This window comes from Passer domesticus, chromosome 18 (genome assembly GCF_036417665.1).
Source record: "Passer domesticus isolate bPasDom1 chromosome 18, bPasDom1.hap1, whole genome shotgun sequence".
Taxonomy (NCBI): domain Eukaryota; kingdom Metazoa; phylum Chordata; class Aves; order Passeriformes; family Passeridae; genus Passer; species Passer domesticus.
In genome coordinates, this window is record NC_087491.1 from 5,853,552 (window position 1) to 5,862,714 (window position 9,163).

General features: G+C 45.9%; 1 protein-coding gene across 3 annotated transcripts; it reads left to right on the forward strand.

The window, feature by feature from the left end:
• The first annotated feature begins 235 nt into the window (after positions 1 to 235).
• TLR4 (toll like receptor 4) lies at positions 236 to 9,163 on the forward strand. Of its 3 annotated transcripts, XM_064393685.1 has the most exons (6): positions 236 to 460; positions 537 to 606; positions 1,289 to 1,391; positions 2,888 to 3,107; positions 3,891 to 4,057; positions 5,312 to 9,163. In XM_064393685.1, exons 4-6 carry the CDS (start codon positions 3,003 to 3,005, stop codon positions 7,566 to 7,568), a joined length of 2,529 nt encoding a protein of 842 aa, XP_064249755.1. In that variant the 5' UTR covers positions 236 to 460; positions 537 to 606; positions 1,289 to 1,391; positions 2,888 to 3,002; the 3' UTR covers positions 7,569 to 9,163. The 3 variants fall into 3 exon arrangements, with proteins under 3 accessions (XP_064249755.1, XP_064249753.1, XP_064249754.1); XM_064393683.1 differs by having other exon boundaries at positions 236 to 606; XM_064393684.1 differs by lacking the exon at positions 1,289 to 1,391 and having other exon boundaries at positions 236 to 606.

A 9,163-nucleotide genomic window follows, 5' to 3' on the forward strand; every position in this document is an offset into this window, starting at 1 on the left:
TATAAATTATTTTTCCCAGTAGAATGGCTGGGAAAATTCAACTTGCTGTTAAATTTGTGCCACATTTCCTGTCACTATTCCTTTCCACTCAGACAACCTTTCAGACCTGGACAGGTGACTGACTTGCTGAGTGTAAGGACTGTCAGGTGAAGCCCAAGGACTGGTGACTGCCTGCACCCCTTGGATCCCTCCTGCAGAGTGGCTGATTCCAGCCTAATTCACCACAGCTGACTGCCAGCCTGACCCTGGCATAGTTAGGAAGGGACATGTGGCCAGCCCACCTGAGAGCAATGCTGGCTCACCTGGTGCATCCTGAGCTTCTCAAGGACTTCTGGAACCTCTTGTGGTGCTCCTCAGATTCCACAATCCTGTGCTGTGAGAGTGCCAGCACCTCAGCAATGCTCCCCCCTCTGATCTATCAATCGCTTTCCTCTGATCCACAGCTCATAACCAAATAATTGTTAGAGATGGCTCTTTCATATAAAATAAGACCTGGTTTTGTTTAATCTTGAAATAATTTGTGTCATGTTCCTCAGCCTCTGTTTGCAGACAGACTTGGGGAACTGCTTGAGATGACTCCTGAAGCAAACAGAGCCTCTCTCCAGGGTGAGAGCTGTTCACTTACATGTGGTACTGGGTAACTGTGACCTTGAAAGCACCCTAAGGACAGACAATCCTGGTTTTATGGCTCTCATCACTTGTCTTATCCAAGAGTTTAGCTAACTTTGCTTTTTGGCTGGAGTTCCAAATAATTTTCTTTTAAAATAAGCAAGTGTAAGATGTTGTGTCAGTCCAGCTACATTTATGGCTGTCTTATGTTCTGTAATTCCTTGCTTGAGATCACAGAGGCTGCATATGCACTGTCTGCATTGTGTTACTTATAATATAATAATGTTCAGGAGCACAGAGATGACTCATACATGTGTTTTTGGAAACACAGCTTCTCTGTAACACCTCCTTGCTGAGAGATCTTTAATGATCGCACCAGTAAATTGCCAGAGTAGTGAATCATGTTTGATTTTGGATGTTATTCTTGTCGCTTTAAGGGATTCCAAGTCATTCTTTTGGTGTTTGTGAACAATCACACAGACATTATGGCTTTATCCACTTTGCTGTGTGCCAGCTGAGCAACATGAACTTAACCAGCACTGACTTTCTAAACTGGTGGCTGGGTTTGATCTGCCAACTTGCATGTTTTCTGTTAGTGCCCCGTCCCTTGCAGTGTCTGTAGGACTTGTCCTTGAACAAATGACGATGTGTGCTGTGAAACTGTCCCTTGTGACAGCAGCAGTGCCTCCTCTGAATGCCCTTCAAGCTGCACTTCCCACTTGACCTCTGAGCGTGGCTATGGGAGGGATTTTGTGATGCTCCCAAACTCTTCAGCATCTTCAGTAAGTCTCCATTGAAATGGTAATTTCTAGTGCATACTTCAGGCTCATCTCAGCTTTAGATAAAAATTAAATGTGGATTGCCTCATTCTGCATATTGAATACTAAGGGATGCACTCATTTGTTCTCTCTGCAGACACACGATGCTCTGCCAATTTCCTTAATCCAGGCACAGAAGCAGTCAGCAATTGTTTCCATTCACTTTTGATTCCATCTATAAAAGGAAATACCTGCAATCACCAGAGGCTTTTCAGAGCAGGGATTTTGTAGAACTTGCCCAATTTCAACAAACTTTTTGTCTGCTGGCTTAATGGGCACTATCTGGCTGCACATCAGGGTGTCGGTTTTAGCTCCCATTGTGCTGCCATGTGTTTTTTATTGCAGAGATCATCAGTTATTTTAGGATTTCCCCATCTCTCCTAGGCTTTCTACTAACCTGTCAAAAAAGTCTAACCCCCACCTCTGAAATATTTTAAACTTTCCTTTATAAGTGGATTGCTCGCTGGGCTGATATCGCATCTTATATTTAATATCAATTTTCACAGACTTTCATGAGTTGTCACACTTTATTCCATCTTCCTCTAGACCAATATTCCACTCTTGTCTCAAATTTTTGCCATTTCTCTGTCTATGTGGTGTTGATAATACCCAGCAACCCTATGGCTGGATCCCCAGTAACATTTCTTAGTTATCTCCAGGAAGACAGGAGGAGATACATGAATGCACGACCATTTATCAGACTAAATGAAGGCAGGGAGCTTTATTAGAAGGCTCACAGCTGACTTAAATTAATATTGCCCACAGTGAGGTTTGCAAAGTTTTTTTTTTTTCCTGAAACAATAGTCTGCATTGGGAATTCAGCATTGAGATGTTCTGTAGCCAGGCATCAAACAGAGATTCAGGCATGACCAGGGCAGGGAGCAGCTCTAAGCCCAGCTCAGGGTGTTTGTGCCTCTCTTTTTTGCTGCCCCAGCAACTTCTCCCATAGGAAGGGTGGGGAGGGGTAGAACTTCTGTGACCACAGCTCTGATTACTCTGTGAATCTCCTTGTGCCTGGCCATATTCCTGCAATAATTGTAATAAAGGTCCAACCAGATGGATAAAACCTGGATGTTTGCTCACAGGAGCTTGGCTAGAGATAAACCTGTGCTTACCTGGCTTAAGAAAACTTCTGCCACAGGTGAAGTCTTCTCCAGTGCTTGCAAGGGTGAAGCTGGGAGCATGGCAGCAGTGCAGAGGCAGAGAGTGGTTTGGTTTTTCTTTTTTTTTTTTTTTTTGGCCAATTTGACCTGAGCTAATCAGAGGCAATCAAGTCAAGTGGCACTGATGAAACCCATATTCCTCTTTAATTTCTAGCCCAAACTATATCTGTCATTACTTCTTTTTTTCTTGTTGGCTTTTTTTTTAACAATTTCAAGAAAAGCAGTTCACCCAGAGGGTGTGTGGAAACAAGGCAGTGACCAAGTTTCACTTCCCTTCTTGTTCTCTGCAACTCTCAGAGATGTGCAGTGAGAAGCAGGAGTGGTGAAACACAACTCCTGGCACAGCAGGAGGTTTCTGTCTCCAGTTTTCTCTCTCCATGCTCCTTTCTCCTGCACTCCTGGCCTCCTGAAGATGCCCAGGAGAGGAGATCTTGCTGTGGGGACACTCCTGGTGCTGCTGCAGCTGGCATTTGTCCTGTCCCCACTGGCAGGCTGCCTCCTGGATCCCTGTTTGGAGGTATGTGAGCTCTGAGTGAGCACAAAATCCTTCTGTTTCTCTCCCTTTGCTTCAGAGATTTGTGTCGCAAGCCTCTTAGGAAAGCCCAAGTTTTTTTTTTCCCCAAGGTTGTTATCAAGGTGATTGAAGTATTTGAAGTAAATTCTAGTCTCAAAAATATCTGAGAACAGAACCAGCAGCAAGAACTTTTTCTTCTCGTTGGCTTTTGGTACCTCTGAAGGTGCTGCAGTGCAGTTATTGTAATAGATTACATTTCCCTTGGAAGGGATCCAAACTTTGTCTAATTTCTACGAAACACAGATTTTTCCCTGGTTTGTGCAGTAGGGTGATTTCACCAACGACCTGACACGGACCAACTGCCTTTTGCAAAGTTCTGCTGACAATTATTTACTTGCAGAATAACTTTGGTTCGAGCTGCCTGTTTTTGTGCAGGGGAAGAGAGCTGGGAGCTGTCCCTGGACATGCAGTGCATCCCTGAGTGTTTGTCCTGCTGGCTCTCTCAAAGGTTGCTGCTGGTTCATCTGTAATCTCAAGGAATGCTGTCCTGTAGTTTTATCCCAGTTTCAATAAGCAAGAAATGCAGCTCTTCTTGGGGAGAAGGACTGGTTCTAAGAGTGTGAAAAATGTTTAGGGCATGTAAGATTATTTCCTAAAACTCAGGGCAGCTCCTTTAGAAATGAACTGCAAGGGGGGTCATTCTGCTCCTGCTGTCCTGACAGTGACATTTTCTGGCACTTCATGAAGAGCAAATGTTGACCGTGATGGGATCTGCCTCTGTTACAGATCACCCCTAACACAACTTTCAGATGCACTGGACTGAACATCTCTGGAGTTCCTGATGGAGTCCCAAACACCACCCAGAACCTGGACCTCAGTTTCAGCAATCTGAAATCACTGGGGTCAAATTATTTTGCATCAGTCCCTGAGCTGAAGTTTCTGGATCTTTCAAGGTAATGGGATCTATTATGTGGATACTGGTTAATTTTTTTTTTAACAAGCTGGGTTACAATGGTGCCTTATTTTTGGGTCTATTGGTCTTGGCTGTTTATTTTTTTTCTTGTGACTTTGTTCCTGTGGCTGTCATTTTGCACATCCCCGTGGTGAAGTGATGTGCAGCTTTTAGTCCAGTCACTGAGTGCACACCCTCCACTCAGAGCTGGGTCTGTCAGTCTGATCTTGTAGGTTGGAATGTGAGAAGGAGGAGGAAGATGTTTCACTTGTCTGTGAACAAGAAAAATGTCAGACTTTTCACTGTTACAAAAACTCTGAAGTGGAACATCTTGGATGAGCTGTTTTTCTAATCACAGTTTAAAAAAAATAACATGAAGGTACATTCATTTTCTAAAAGGCTGTTTTAAAATATCAACATATTCTCTTTTGCCTTCTCCTCACATATCTGGGGGAGGAGATGGGGGAGGCCTATTAGCAAATTTGAATTGATGTATAATTTCCATTGACTTCAGACAACAGTTTCTCTGGGTAAATTGTTTCACTGAGAAATGTCACTCAGACCCATCACAGCTCTAGCTCCAAAGTGGCTGAGTGGCAGAGCACATGTGCTGTGAGGCTCTGCCTGGATTATTAAACTAATTCTGCTGGGATTCACTGCAGAATGGATTTGGGTCTCAAATTCTGGATCTTCCCACATCAAACAAACCTTAGTGGGTCACACTCATTTTCCCCTCTTCCTTTTCTCCTTCAGAGCCAGCACAGCCGGGGGTCTGCTCCCTCTGAGCCATCACCAGATATCTACAGCTGACAGAGCTGTGAGCTCTGCCACAGCTGCACTGCTCTGGTGCCAGTGGGGCTGCCCAGATGTGGCTGAGGTTGGCACTCAGAGGGTTGGGGAGGTGCAAGGTATGAGGGAATGCTGGCTCTGGTTGGTTCTTCCATCAGTGATGGTCATCACAATGTCACTTTGGCCTAAACTGATGGCTAGGATTCTTCTTTCCTGCTGCCTGCACGAATTTTTGATCTTCACCAGATCTCCAGGTCTCTTGCTTCTAATTTAAGATTAGAGAGGGAGGAGAGGAGGAGGTGAGAGGAGGTCTCCTGCTGGAGGAGAGTTCCCTTTGCACACCCAGGGATGCAAAGCCAAACCAGCCCCCAGCGTGAGGCTGAGCCTGAGGGTGTCACAGCAGCACTCAGAGAACAAGGAAGGGACACTGTTTCATGCATTTATATTTTCTTTTCATGCCCAACAGGTGCCACATCCATACCATAGAAGATAACTCCTTTATGGATCTCCATAGACTTTCCACCTTGGTTTTAACTGCCAATTCCCTCCAGCACCTGGGGAAAGCAGCTTTCTATGGCTTGACATCTCTGAAAAAACTGGTTCTGGTGGAAACCAACAGGACCTCTCTGTCTGAGCTGCCTATTGGCCACTTGCATACTCTGCAGGAGCTGAATTTAGGCCACAATAGCATTACTTCATTGAAGCTTCCCGAGTATTTCGCCAACATGACCTCCCTCAGGCACCTGAGCTTCTTCTCTAACAAGATCACATCTATCTCCAGAGGAGACCTTGATGCCCTGAGGGAAGGGAACAGGCTCAATCTCACTCTGGTGCTTTCCTTGAACAATATAAAAGCCATAGAGCCGGGGGCCTTTGCAGGGATTCACCTGGCTGAGCTGGCTCTCAGGTCTGCTTTTGAGAGCTCCATGATGCAAACTTCTCTGCAAGGCCTGGCTGGTTTGCAGGTCAGCAGACTCATAGTTGGGGGGTTCAGTGACAGTGGAAGACGGCAGGACTTTGAGAGGGGGCTCTTGGATGGACTGTGCCAGGTACAGATGGAAGAGTTTGTCCTAATCTGCCTCAGGGACTTTGAGGATGACACAGACACTCTCTTTAACTGTGTAGGCAACGTCTCCACTATTCGCTTGGTGGACCTTGGACTTGAGGAGATCTCAGAGGCTCCTGTGTGGTCTAAAGTGAAACATCTGGAATGCAAGAAATGTGATTTTGAGGATGTGCCTGCCCTGAAGCTGTCACGTTTCAAGGAGCTGAGAGTGCTTCGTATTACCAAGAACACAAGCCTCAAAAACTTCAAGCAGAAGTTTGAGGGTCTCAGTAACCTGGAGGTCATAGATTTGAGTGAGAATAGACTCACCTTCAGCAGATGCTGTTCCCCTCAGTTTCAAAATTGTCCAAATTTGAAACACTTGAACTTAAGCTTCAATTCTAATATCAGAGTGACTGGAAATTTCACTAATGTGAAGAATTTGTTATATTTGGACTTTCAGCACACAACCTTATTTGGTCCTGACTCCTACCCTGTCTTTCTGTCCCTTCAGAGACTGATTTACCTTGATATTTCCCACACCAAAACCGAAGTTAAATCCCAGTGTACATTTTGTGGCTTGAACTCTTTGCAAGTGCTCAAGATGGCAGGAAACTCCTTTGCAGGCAATAAGCTGGCAAACAACTTCAAAAACCTAAGTCACCTCCACACCTTGGATATTTCAAGCTGCAAATTAGAACAAGTGGATCAAAGTACTTTTAATGCCCTCTCTGAGCTAAAAGAGCTAAACATCAGTAACAATAAGCTCCTGACTTTTGATCCTGGAGTCTACCAGCCACTCCAAGCCCTCAGAATCCTGGATTTCAGCAGAAACCAGCTGACTGTTCTGTTGGACTCATCCAGGAAAATCCTGCCTGACAGCCTGGTCCTGTTGGATATCTCTCAAAACCTGTTTGATTGCTCCTGTGTGTACCTGGACTTTCTGAAATGGATCAAGGAGAAGCAGGAGCTGCTGCAGAACAAGGAGCTGATGTTGTGCCGCACTCCCTCGTACGTGGCCAACGTGAGCCTGGCAAGATTTGATCTGTCCTCCTGCTATGTCAGTGTAGGCAAAATTTCCTCCTCAGTGGTTGTGTTGCTCTGTGTAGTGGTGCTCCTCTTCCTGGTTTACAAGTACTACTTCCAGCTCTACTACTCCGTGGTGCTGCTCAGTGGGTGCAAACACTACGCAGAAAGAGGTGACACCTACGATGCCTTTGTCATCCACTCCAGCAAAGACCAGGAATGGGTGACAAAGGAGCTGGTGGAACCCTTGGAAGGAGGAAGACCTCCCTTCCACCTGTGTCTGTACTACAGGGACTTCCTGCCAGGGGTACCCATTGTCACCAATATCATCCAGGAGGGTTTTCTCAGTAGCAGGAATGTCATCGCAGTCATCTCCACTGACTTCCTGGAGAGCAAGTGGTGCAGCTTTGAGTTTGACATTGCCCAGTCCTGGCAGCTGGTGGAGGGGAAAGCTGGGATCATCATGATTGTGTTGGAAGATGTGGATAAGGCCCTGCTGAGGCAGAGGCTGGGGCTATCTCGATACCTGAGGAGGAACACCTACCTGGAGTGGAAAGACAAGGAAATAAGCAAACACATCTTCTGGAGGCAGCTGACAGGAGTGCTGCTGCAGGGCAAAAATTGGAATCATGAGGAGGCAAAACTCATGTGAAGAGAAAGAAGGGTTCTTCCTGCTCTGTCTGCCATCCTGGCCTGATGGATGATGCTCAGAAGCTGCTTCTTCTGTTGCTGTTCAGAGTCAGAGGGAGTGGATGGAGGCACTGCCACATCACTACAGAAATTCCTGCCTTGCTGGTCGCCTTCTCTCAAGGAAATTTGCAAGTTAAGGAGTGACAAGGGCCAGAAGAACTGCCCGAGCTCCATGTTTGGCCATGGCTGTCAGCCACAGGTGGCCCAGCAATACCTCAGGTTTGGTGGGTGTAGGAACAGACCAGTGCTGTCATCTGGCTGCTTCTGAAACTGGATTTGGGTCCTGGGACCATTTACCCAGAGGGACTTCAGAGTCTGTTACTTTGAGTGGACCCCAGAATCTCAAAGGCAGAGTAAAGACACACGATTTTCAGCTTTAGAAACTTCATGAAACAGAAACAAGGTTTAGATTCCAAAAGCCTTGTGCCTGCCTCCGTGGGCACCATGACTCGGGGCACAAACCCTCCAGGGAGCAATGGGGCATCCTACAGCCCAGCTGGCAGCTGCTCAGGGAGCCTGAGTAGTTTTGCCATCAAGGAGGGAGGTTTCTGTGGTTGGGGAATGTGTCCAACATGTTTCTTTCAGTTTTCTTTAGTATTGAAACAATCACCTGAAAATCTTACTTATATTCAGATTATATAGCATTTGAGAGGGCATTTTGGAGTTTTCTTGGTGGGGCAAGAAATGTGTAACACCTCTAAACTGAAATATTTCTTTGTTCCCACTGCTTCTCCTCATCCAGTGTTTGTGGATATGCTCTGGGACTGCCCTGAGCAAGCAGAATTGAGCCTGAATTAAGAGTTCTGATGTTTACAGGTGGCCAGTTCTAGATTAAGATTTTTCACTCTCTGGACAAGCCTTAATTCATTGTTGGAAAGTGCTGTAAGAGCCTCCAGGGTTTGAAATGGGGTTCAGATCTGCCTGTCTGTTTCCCCAGGGATCATCTGCCACCTGGAACAGCACTGGGTGGGGGAGGTTTGCTTTTGTTTCACTAAGAATGTGCCTGGTATTTTGCAGGGAGAAGAGATAGAGGGGAAAAGTCTGAGTTAGCTGAACTAAGTGTACCCCAGCACTGTCCTGGATCAAGGGAAGGAATGTCTGAATGCCATGGAATCCTACCACAGAGCACACCAGTGATGTGTGGGATATGGCATGGGGCAGGAGTGTTGCTCTCCTTTTACCAAAGGCTTTGGTTGGGATTCATCACTGAATTACTCTGGTGTTAATCTTGTAAATCCTTCTATGATCAGTGATGTTCTGCAGAGGTAAAACAGAAGCAACTGAGTGGTGAATCAGACGTGCTATTTATCTGCTCACTTTCTCTCTAAGCACCAGACAGGGATATTTCCATGGAAGCAGGATCAGGGATCAACATCAGACATTATTGGACAGAGAGGGAGAGCCAACTCCAGGTCTTGTGCTGGCAAAAGTTGAATCACAGCTCCCTCCCTATGTGCTGTGTCAGACAACACTACCAAAACCCCCCACAGCCCTCTCTAAACTTCTTTTGTGACCCAGAAGATAAAACTTTAATAAAACTATCCTTGATGCTGTGTT

Bases quoted from the DNA above. Each gene is read 5' to 3' on its own strand.
- TLR4 (XM_064393683.1), top strand. From the start codon at position 3,003: ATGCCCAGGAGAGGAGATCTTGCTGTGGGGACACTCCTGGTGCTGCTG. The intron at 3,108-3,890 runs GTATGTGAGCTC...CCTCTGTTACAG, and splicing joins TCCTGGATCCCTGTTTGGAG to ATCACCCCTAACACAACTTT. The intron at 4,058-5,311 runs GTAATGGGATCT...CATGCCCAACAG, and splicing joins AAGTTTCTGGATCTTTCAAG to GTGCCACATCCATACCATAG.